At 38.4% G+C, this 12,149-nt stretch overlaps 1 protein-coding gene across 2 annotated transcripts in view; it reads left to right on the top strand.

Annotated features, from left to right (window-relative positions):
• Positions 1 to 12,149, top strand: part of LOC106875395 (nuclear protein AMMECR1) — a 58,715-nt gene that overhangs the window by 38,774 nt on the left and 7,792 nt on the right. For both annotated transcript variants that reach the window (XM_014923504.3, XM_014923505.3), the window contains one exon: positions 3,885 to 3,995. In XM_014923504.3, coding sequence (XP_014778990.1) covers positions 3,885 to 3,995 — 111 coding nt within the window. The remainder of the gene's footprint in view (positions 1 to 3,884; positions 3,996 to 12,149) is intronic.

A 12,149-nucleotide genomic window follows, 5' to 3' on the forward strand; every position in this document is an offset into this window, starting at 1 on the left:
ATTCATCTGTACTAGTGTTTTCTTTTTCTTTTTCCATTCTTGTCTCTTGTTGATGGAATCAGAAAAAGAAATTAATAAAATCAGCAATGAGACGGGAAAGGAATGAATGGAGAATTATGTTTCTCCTATTTTTTTATTTACTAAAAAGACATATTTAAAAAAAAAGAAAAAGTGTCTGTCTTTTCTTTGGTGTATTGGAATATCTTTACCCTCTCTCTCTCTCTCTCTCCACCCCCACCCCTCGTGTTAGTAAACAGACAATGGGGTTTAGATGTTTTGGTAGCCAGATCTTTTAACTGGTTCATAGCCTCAGTCACACACACTTAACTAAATTAACAGAGGATTGAACCACCAACCATTGACTTACTTTCATCAACCAATTTCATTTTTATCTACAAAGCACTTCCTATTTGCCACATTCTACCCCTCTCTCTCTATTTATCTATATATATACACTCACACATGTGTTATATATGTATGCATGTATGTATGTATGTATGTATACGCACATACACTTCTCCCTCTTGCACTCATTCCTTGTCTCCTTTTTGCCTCTGTTTTCTCTACTTTTCTCTCTGTTTCTGTTCTTTCAGGCTTTCCTCTCCTCACTCTCTTTGTCTCTCTCCCTTTGTATCTGTCTTCCCCCTTTGCATTTCTCATTTGCTTCTCTTTCCTTCTTTATCTCTTTCTCCTCGTACCTTCCACTTTCCTCTTTACTTTATCTTAAGGGTTTTTAAAGTTTACTCTTTCTGTTTCACTTTTGTTTAGCCCCGGATCTGCCTTTATAGAAACCCTTCCGGTTCCAGCATAGTTCACCCAGGACCTTGTTATGCAATTTCTCTCTCTCTCTCTCACTCATACCAGTGCCACATAAAGTGCACCCAGTGCCACTCTGTAAAGTAGTTGGCATTAGGAAGGGCATCCAGTCATAGAAACCAAGCCAAGACGGACAAATAGAGCCTGGTGCAGCTCTTCAGCTGGAAAACAGATGATGATGACAGATGGGTGTGATGTGGAGGAAATTTGACTGCTATTTCTAACATGTTGAGCAACCACATATTTAGCCATATGTCTATGTACATGCATTTGTAACCCATTTTGTTGTGGATGGCCAAGTTCAAATCAGATGCTGGTTGTTTTGTTAACCTATTTTTAACCAAAAGAATCAGTCTACATTGATTCATTTCATCTGGTACAGTAAAGTACCTTTCTACAGGGGTGAAAGGGATTTATCTCTCCTTCACTTAAATGCCATGACATCAGAGTACAGCAATGGTTCTTAAAAACCCAGGAAACCCAGATGTTTTAACATCTACTTTTCCATCCTTGCATGTGTTAGATGAGATTTCATTGAGGTAGAATTTTCTGTGGCTGGAGGCACTGCCTATTGCCAACTCTCACCTGTTACCAAGCAAGGTAATATTTCACCTTGTTTATCAAACAATGAACAAGTTGGATATGCTTTCCTGGAAGATTGTGAAAGTAAAAAAAAAAAAGCACTGTTTGTATGAACAGTAACTCTTTGTTTACACAATCAGTAGTTCACACATCAAGATAAGGGTAATGCACTTCCAGTCTCTCCATCTCTCTCTCTCTCTCTCTCTAACACACACACACACATGCATGTATATGTGTATATACATGTATGCATGTGTATGCTTGTATATATACATATATATATATGTGTGTGTGTATACATGTGTATCTGGATACATATATGTATGTGTATATACATGCAAATATGTGTGTATATAAATGCATTTATATGTACATATATACATCTATATGTGTGTGTGTATGATGGGCTGCTTCCGGTTTCTGTCCACCAGATTTTACTCACACAATATTGGTCAACCTACAACTGTAATACAGAACACCAGCCAACAGCATCCAAGAAGTAGGAGAGGGCTTAATACCATGTTGTTCTAAAGTGGTCACCTTAGCCACACAACCACTATCAGTTTACTCTCTGAGAGTACCAATAGCCAAGTGCTTGAGGTACTAATGAAATGACCAAGCGGTTAGCAATTCATATCCTATCGTTGGCAATATATGGTGATTTTGGCCAAAGCACAGAGCCATCAATGACCAGTTTGATTTCTTTTAAGTAGTAGCCACAGGGCAGTATGATTTATCAATGTAAGCAATGTCGACAGCATTGTACGATGGATGAGTGTTTGTTTCACTTGCACTGTTGGGCTCCTGCCAGCCAAGTCATGGGGACTGACCCATGAGAAGGTGAACTATCGGCATCCTTCCAAAGCTCTGGTCAGTACTCTAGAGGGTAGAGGTGCTGCAAACTGGTGATGAAATTAGAATGCTCAGGATAGAGAGGGATGTGGTGCACATTTGTTATTGCATCCAAGTGAAAGTTGTAGTTTATGATGATGATGATGATGCTGTGTTCATCTGGATAGGAAAAGGTTACTCAAATAGAACAGTGGAATCTTTTTTTATTTTTTGCTTATTTCAGTTATTGGACTGTGGCCATGTTGGAGCACCACCTTGAAGGGCTTTATCCAAACAAATTAATCCTAGTACTTATTTTTTAAGTCTGTAACTTACTCTATCGATATCTTTTGCCAATCAGCTAAGTTACAGAGATGTAAACAAACTAACACTGGTTCTCAGGTGACGGTGGTTGGGGAGACAAACACAGACATAAAAATTCCAGCAGGCTTCCACACAGTTTCCATCTACCAAAATCACAAGGTACTGATTGACTCAGATCTATAGTATAAGACATGTGCCCAGGGTGCCTTGCAGTGAGACTGAACCTGAAACTATGTGATTACAAAGCAAGCTTCTTAGAAACCTGAGGTTGTTGTTGTCTGCATAGATATAGAAACGGATTATCTTGCAGTACTTTATTTGAGAATATTTCATGTTGTTGCTACTGTTGTTGCCGATAAAATCTATAAGCTGCACTCGTGTTTGTTTTTGTATTATGCAAACAAAAGCAATATGTCACACTCGACTGAGGAAATTAAATCTAAGTTGTGAATCTTGTTCAATGAAACTCTGTGTGTGTGTGTGTGTGTGTGTGTGTGTGTGGATTGATGTGTGTTTATATTTGTGTGTGTGTGTGTGTGTGTATGTTGATGCATGTGTATACTAATGTGCAAGTGTGGATTGCTGTTTTGTGTACATTTGTTCCTGTATGTTTATATGTATGTGTGAATCTGAATGTGTGTGTGATGTAGATAAAAATTTGATAAGTTGTTGTTGAAGTGAGCATAACTGTCATGGATAGACAGCTAATCTCTATAGTGTTTAGTCATGATTTGAGCTCAGTTCCCACCAAGGTCAGCAAAATAAATACCAAACCAGTGTATTTAGGGATCAAATATATTGACTATTCTGCTCCCAACTTGAATTTCATAGCCTTCTACCTATCTTGGAAATCATAATTATTGTTAGTGGTAGAGTAGCAAAAATGGGACAGCAAAATTTAGTTCAACAGAGTTCGCAAAATGGGACAACAAAATTTAGTTCAGTGAAGTTCACAAAATGGAACAGCAAAATTTATTTCAGTAGAATTCACAAAATGGTGCAGTCATTTGAATAACTCCACACATCTTATGATTGTTTTCCTGCTCAATCCCCACCACCTTGTTTTAAACAACATTTCATATCTAATGTCGTACATATACCCATACACACACACACTTGCAATCGCCCAACTCCACCACTGCCACACAGTCGTGTATTGTATAATAACAAAAGCAAATTCCAAGTAAAAATGTTGGTGACTGAATGACAAAGAAGTTTCATTCAATGTCATTTCCGTCTTTTTTGTTTTGTTTTTTTGTTTTTTTTTTTGTTTCTCTTGCAGGATTAACTGAGTGCGGACTTACATGTTCCTTTATTTCCCCTTCTTTCAGCCCGTTATTTGTAACTTGGAAGATCGGCAGGGATCGGCGCCTTCGAGGATGCATTGGAACATTTTCTGCTATGAACCTCCATAGCGGTCTCAGGGAATATGCTGTAACTAGGTGAGTGATTGACAAGTTTCTCGTAGTTCAGTTTGGAAAGGAGTAGGTGGACAACTTCTTTCACTTGTGAGGTGTTTGTCTGTGTATGTGAGTGAGTGAGAGAGAGAGAGAGAGAGAGAGAGAGAGCACTATAGAGTGATGAGAAAAATCTCAATGAGACAAGTGTGTAATACAGGCTTGATTCCAGGTTGAACCATTCCCATTCACTTCAATTTACATATTGTAGTCAGCAACTTCCAGTCGTAGGAACTGTAGTCTCCTGAGGGATGCACTCTGCACTCTGTTACACTAACTTACACAAAGACAAGCCAACTGTGTGTGTCTGATTTATATTTATAAATATGTATGAATGGACATACTCATATATCATCATCATCATCATCGTTTAACGTCCGCTTTCCATGCTAGCATGGGTTGGACGATTTGACTGAGGACTGGTGAAACCGGATGGCAACACCAGGCTCCAATCTAAATTTGGCAGAGTTTCTACAGCTGGATGCCCTTCCTAACGCCATATATATATATATATATATATATATATATATATATATATATATATATAATTTGTGGGTTCCAGTAGAATGAAGGTATTTTAATAAGGACACCAAGCTAGGGTCAAAAACAACATTCATGTATCAACAGTATTGATGGACACTGAGGTATATACTAATGTATATAAAGATTTATCTTCTCACTTACAAAGACGTTCGCATGAACTGATCATCACAGTGAAATTTGAATTTCAATTTACCGAGCGAAAATGAGTCCTTTCTTGCTGTAATTGATTTATTTATAAATAAAAAAAAAAACTCATCTGAAACAGCTGTAGTGAACCTCAGCCCCTTTGTCTGTGTGTGGTGGTGGTGGTGGTGGTGGGGGGGGGGGGGGGGGGGGTTTACAGCTGTGTAAAGAAGTGCTGATCTCTGTGGAAGAGGTTGTCCGAAGAAGACATGGGCTGATGTGGTAAAGCATGGTCTTCGGATACTGAGACTCATAAAAGTGATGACAAGTGCTCAAGACCTTTGGCAATTTGCTGTGCTTGAGAAGATGCATCAAGCCAAGTGAAATTGTAGTCATGGCCAATGACAGTGACACAGGAAAGGCACCCGTGCCAGTGACATAGGAAAGGCACCCTCTACACTCTTGGAGTTGTTGGCATTAGGAAGGACATCTAGCTGTAGAAACCAAGCCAAATCAGACTGGAACCTGGTGCATCTCTCCAGCTTACCAGTTCCAGTCAAACCATCTAACCGATGCCAGCATGGAAAAAACAAACACTAAAAGATAATGATGATGATGATGATGATGATGATGATGATGATAATTTAATCAGTAAAAAGTTACAAAGTGACTCAAAGACTAAGAGTGTCCTACATCAAGTGATAAGTGCTAATGCACAAAACATCCAGCCCTTAGTCACTTTGTAACTTCTGCTGATTAAACAAAAATAGATATATATACTCATGCTTTGAGTTCTGTTTATCTGTTTGTATTAGCAAACCTATATATAGATGTGTAAATGTGTGTGTGAATGTACATGATCAAATGCACAAATCATTTTTAGTTTGTAATTGTTTTTATTTACATTTGATTTTTTTTTCTTTTTATCTGTTTCAGAATTTTTTGTGCTTTTATCTTTACTAATTTTCTGTTACTAATAATTGCATTATTTCTTTCACCGTTTTATATTCTGAGTTCAAGCTCCACTGGAGTCAACTCCTCATGCTCTCAGGGGCCAATAAAATAACTAATCAAGTAGTGACATTGGTTGTAGTAACTTAGCCTCTCCCCTCAAAATTGCTGGCCTTGTGCTTAAATTGTTATTATAAGGTGAGCTGGCAGAATTGTTAGCATGCCAGGCAAAATGCTTAGCGGCATTTCATCTGTCACAACATTCTGAGTTCAAATTCTGTCATGGTCAACTTTTCCTTTCATCTTCTCAGGGTTGATAAAATAAGTACCAGTTGAGCACTGGGGGCAAACTAATCAACTTGCTCCTCCTCCAAAATTTCAGGCCTTGTGCCTAGAGTAGAAAGGGCTATTATTAAGGCAACGAGCTGGCAGAATTGTTAGCCTGTCAGACAAAATGCTGCGCAGCATTTTTCCCAGCTTTATGTCCTTACTTCAAATGCCATCGCAGTCAATTTCTACTTTTCGTCCTTTTCATATTGATAAAATAAGTACCAGTTGCACACTGGGGTCAATGTAATCAACTCCCTCTTTTTTTTGTTGATTGATAGAGATTAAAGAACAAAACTACTTCTAACACACCATATGTGAATTAGCCAACTTCAAAAGCCAGGTCTATTTACTTAACACAAGGTACTGTATATTGCACAGAAATCTTGGATGTCTGAAAATTCTGTATTTCTGGAAGCTGGATAAGTGAACTGTAGCATTTATACAAATGTGCAGGTACTTGTGTTTCATTCAATTATTGAAGTGAATTTAATATTTAATTTGGAGTGTATTGACCTGGGTGGCCACTCCTGGTTTGGAAAAACCATTAAGCTGGAAAGGCTTTGGAACCAAAGGTTTTGGAAAATCAATGTGGTACCTAGACTATATTTGGCTAACCATTCCATTGCCCTTTTAAGGCTTCTTGCTATGCACATTGCAAGACAAAGCCATGCTATTGTATTATTTAGTGTCCCACAACACAAAATCAATAAATCCATTTAGACACATGTATGAAACTATAAATGAGACTTCCATCAATTAAAAAATCCATTTTTAACAAAAGCTCTTGAATAAGACAACTAATCATATTCTGCAATTTCTTTTAGACAAAGAATATGTGTGGGTGCATGTATTTTTGTTTGTTTTATGTCTGTTTCTCTTATCCCAGCATGGGTTGGAAGGAGACTCAAGGCAAAATTTTATGGCCAAATGCCCTTCCTGTCAAGAACTCTTACCAGTTCTTTAAATAGAATTCCACTGGCTTTTGAAAGCAAGTAGTCACAAGATGTGTTGTTTACAGGGAATGTAAACCTAACATCACTGTTTTGCTCAGATTGCATCATGCGAAAATGCGACGTAGAAACACTTGCACATGCATGCACACACGAGTGAGTGGGGAGGTTGTTTACATGACACCTCTGTATGGAAGCCTGTCTCACACACACACATGGCGGACTTTCATAGACATTTTGTCAGCCAATCTACTTACAATGAATTGGTCAAGCCAATGCATGGCACATGCCCAAAGTGCCTTACGTTGCAATAGAACTCGAAACCATGTGGTTACAAAGTGAACTCCGTAACCACAGTCATGCATCTGTATGTATATATATGTGTGTGTGTGCATATATATATATATATATATATATATATATATACACATATATATTTATTATGTACATGTGGGCATAATTTTTTAAGAGTGAAGCTTCACTCTGTAATTACTCTAAACTTACCATCTCTATTACATTCTGCAATCCGATTGATTACCTTTAAGAATACAATAGAAACAAGGAACACAAAAGAGTAGCAGAAGCAGGAAGTTCCAACTTTGAATGAACAAATGTACTCCTGTAACATATACATTTCTGTATCTCATTTGTACACTCAGGCCATAGCCTGCACCATGAAGAGAGTTACATACACAGACAAAAGTTCCCTTAGTTTTTTGGGGTTTTTTCTTCTTCAATATCGGAAAACATTGTGCTTGCATTCTATTCTTATCAAACTTACTTTCAGAGAATTACAGTATTTCAACATTAACTTTTGATTATAATCTGCCTAAGACAACCCCTAATTTTATGATACAAACTCCCTGTTTGAAGGGACCTAAATTAAACCCATCTTCAAAATATTGTGGTGGTTTATCTGTAAACCAACGTAATTACAAAAAGTTGTTTTACAAAATTCTTCATTACTTTCAAAATAAATTGAAACCAAGACACTGTAATTAAACAAATATGACAGTTAAAATGTTTAAATTAAGAGACTTTAAAATCATTTGTTCAACTAAATCCAAACATACAAACACATACGATCATAGTAGTGTTGTTTCCTCATTGGAAGCTAAATCTTCAGATTAATTTACATGCTACATTCCTGATTACAATATCTGTTAATTTTGGTCTCGACTTTCTATTAATCATAATTAAACCTCACATTCCTGTTTTTACCCCCATTGAGGTTCATGAAACTGTGAAGACAGGCAGTTGTATTATGTCAATCATGAGATAAGCACACGGACAAACAAACAAACATATACACACACACACACACACACACACACACACACACACGCATCTATGGATTGTTATCAAAACTGATTGGTTTGTGAATAGTATTGAGTTGTGTGTGTCTGCATATTGTGTGTGTATATTGTATTACATATGTGCATATAGAGTTGTGTGTCGAGAGCTATATATCTCTGTGTACATGTTTATTGAGCCTTGTGTCTGTTTTGAAAGGTGTATTGATCTGAGACTTTGTATGTGTGCGTACTTGTACATATTATTGCAACACTTCTAACTGGGAAGTATGGCTGTGTGTGTGTGTGTGTGTCTGCCTGTGCAACATCTGCCCCCATTTTACCTCACCTTCTGTGCTACATTCTGTTTCACAGATCCTACTGAAGAGAAATCACCATTGTTGCTACCACAACAGATTGGTGGTTTTGTGGTTGTTGGTGAAGGGAGCACATGAGAACACTTTGTGTGACATTCTGAGTTCAAATCTCACCAAGGTTGACTTTGTTTTTTCCTTCTTCTTGAGTCAGTTAAATAAGTTACATCAATCACCTGGGAGCAGGAGGATCTTATTAAATTCATCTTCCCTGTTAGAAATAATTAATGGTTATTGCAGTAAAATCTCACATCATCCCGCACTGGTCGTAAATTTGTAGGGTAGGATCATAGTTGTTTGATCTGAATCCAAGTATATGCCTGGTATCCATTTTCTTGTCCCCTGGAAGGCTTAAAGATATAGTTCACTCTTGAAAGAAAATAGATGCTTTTGTCAGGTACCCCCCCAGCAACATTTGATATCTTGATCCAAGACACACTGCAACAATATAAAGCCATTGCAGATTATGTCTACTCACTTCATGGTTTGTCGCTGGTTCTTAACCTGAAAAGCAGTGAATCCCTTGCAATATTTCTTGTGACCCTCTTTGCTCTGAATTCAAATCCCATCAAGGTCAACTTTGATTTCCACCCTTTTCAGGTTATGTTTTATCTTTTACTTGTTTCAGTCATTAGACTGTGGCCCTTTGCTGGACTGCTAAGTTACAGGGACATAAACACACCAACAACAGTTTTCAAGCAGTGGTGGGAGACAAACACACACACACACACACACACACACACACACACACACACGCACATGATAGACTTCTTTCAGTATCAGTCTTCCAAATCCACTCACAAGACTTTGGTCAGCCCAAGTTTGTAGTAGAAGACACTTGACTGAATCCGTAGCCATATGGTTGGGAAGCAAACTTCTTGCCACACAACCATGTCTCTGCCTATAAATATATTTTCTTAAAAAATAAATTTTTTAAAAAACTTTAATAGGGATCAGAATATAAGACTGTGTTATCTGAGTGCCATGTTTCTGTATAATTTCATTATATAAGTTTGTGCATTCTTTACTGATTTCTATAAAACTTTAACATAGGAGGCACAGGCAAATATGTAAAGTGAGGTACATGTTAGATTAGATTGTATAAGAAATTGTGGATAGTGGACGACTGTGTAAAAGTTAGCTTTTACTTGAGTAAAATAATTAGCTTGTGAGTAAGGCATTTCTAATACGCCATTCTTTGAAAGGGTTGCAGAATTCTACAAACATTGAGAGTCATGCATTTGGCATCGTGCTGTTTTCTTTTGTGATTTAATATCACTAAACCGTCTCCATGGTACAATATGACTCTGTGTGTTGGGAGGTCTCCTTTTTGTATTTTTTCCATCTGTTCCACACCTGTTGATACTTCTTGTTTTTGGTTGTTTTTTTTTTCCATTTGATTGTGTTAGTCTGTCTGCCTGCCTGCCTATCTGGTCATTTGTCAATTTGTGTCATTGTCCTCACAACTGTCTGCTCGTGCTTCACAAATACACACACACACACACACACACACACACACACACACACACACACACACACACATACATTATATGTATATATGTATGTATGCATGCATATGCATGTTCCCTCGTACATCAAGGTGTATCAAGTGCAAACGATGCTGTAGCATCACCAATCAATAGTGTAGTTTCAGTGTGTGCTGCACACCTGCCTGTTGTGTCGGTGTGCCCCAGCTGTTGTCAGTAAACTACTACTATGGTAGCCAGGTGAGAGTGGAGGGGGGAGGGAGAGCATCAAGGTAATTCCTTGCCACCCTCCCTCTCCCTTTCACTCTCCATTATAGACAAGATTTTAAGCCTCACTCATGACGGCAGTGATGATGGTGATGCTGTACCAGTGGAATCAATACATGGTGGTTGTGCTGCTGCTGCTGTTGCTGCTGTTGCTGCTGCTGTTGCTGCTGGCAGTGTATGCGTGACAGGTATTACCTGGTTTATGGGGGAGGCTGATGGTAGTGTTGGCTGGCGTCTAGTAGTGGTAGTGTTTTTAATTGTACTGAGGGAGCATAAATGCAATAATATGGTGGTGCATATAATGTATATATTGCACGTATATATTCTGTGTGTGTGTGTGTGTTTTAAAATAAGGTTGTTGTTTTAAAGCATGTTTAATAACAGAACAATTACCGATGGCCAGACTGTAAATCAAGGATAGTCTAATTTATTGCAAAGATCAAGCTGGCTCTGTGTGTGTGTGTGTGTGTGTGTGTGTGTGTGTGTGTGTTTAAGAGGCACACACACACGAGAAATAGATAGCTAAATGATGCCATGGTGATGTCACCAGATGGTAAGAGTGTCGGTGAGGGCGGGGTAGGTATTACGGTGGTGGCAGTGTTATTGGGGCTGATGTCTCGTAGTGGGAGTGTTTTTAAGTGTACTAAGAATGCATAAATGCAATAAAAATGTGAGAGGGATAGAGAGAGAGAGAAAGAGAGAAACTAGGTGTAAGAGGAATCGTTTGTAGTGTGCAGGAGTGACAGATGTGCTTGTATGGACATGTAATGCATAGCGATGACGACAAATGGACAGAGAAGTGCCAGGGGATTCGCCTGGAAGAATCCAGTGGAAAGAAGGCTGAGGAAGACCTGAGGTAGGGACGGAAGGAGTGAAGGTCGTCGATCTCAGGAAACCGAATCTCACGAAAGCAAAAAAATAAATGCACCTAGTTTGTGGGATGCTGTACTGGAGAGGACTCTTTCAACTTATGCAAGCACAGAAAAACTGGGCATAGAAATAACTGTGTGTGTGTGTGTGTGTGTGTGGGATGCATGTATTTACTCTCTGTTTGCTAGTTTTAGAATTGGACCACTTTCTCCCTGCATGTAAAGGATGGTGACAGTGTTGATGGTGATGATTGTGATTGTGATGGTGTAATAGTGGAATACCCTGGTTTAGTGACCTGGGTACTTGGCTCATGATTGTACATCCGGGAGTTTGATTTCAGGCAGCACATTGTATCCTTGAGCAAGACACTCTATTTCTTGTTGCTCCATTGCACTCTGCTGGTAAAAAGGAGCTGTACCTGTAATTTAAAGGAATAGCCTTTTTCACACACTGTCACACTGATTCTCTCTGAGAACTATGTTAAGTACTTATTCTATCGGTCTCTTTTGCCGAACCGCTAAGTTACGGGGACGTAAACACACCAGCATTGGTTGTCAAGCGATGTTAGGGGGACAAACATAGACACACAAACATATACACACACACACATACATATATATATATATATATATATATATAGAAACCCATCGTATATATATATATATATATATATACGATGGGCTTCTTTCAGTTTCCATCTACCAAATCCACTCACAAGGCTTTGGACAGCCCGAGGCTATAGTAGAAGACACTTGCCCAAGGTGCCACGCAGTGGGACTGAACCCAGAACCATGTGGTTGGTAAGCAAGCTACTTACCACACAGCCACTCCACTCCTGCGCCTATTATTTATTCACATTGTTTTGAATTAATCATGCATTTATCTTGTAGCTTTGAAATTTTGTTGATGTGATTGTTTATTTTTAGAAATGACATTGTTGGGTAGGTGTGAG

The sequence above is a fragment of the Octopus bimaculoides genome, chromosome 19, assembly GCF_046866305.1.
Source record: "Octopus bimaculoides isolate indiv1 chromosome 19, ASM4686630v1, whole genome shotgun sequence".
NCBI lineage: Eukaryota > Metazoa > Mollusca > Cephalopoda > Octopoda > Octopodidae > Octopus > Octopus bimaculoides.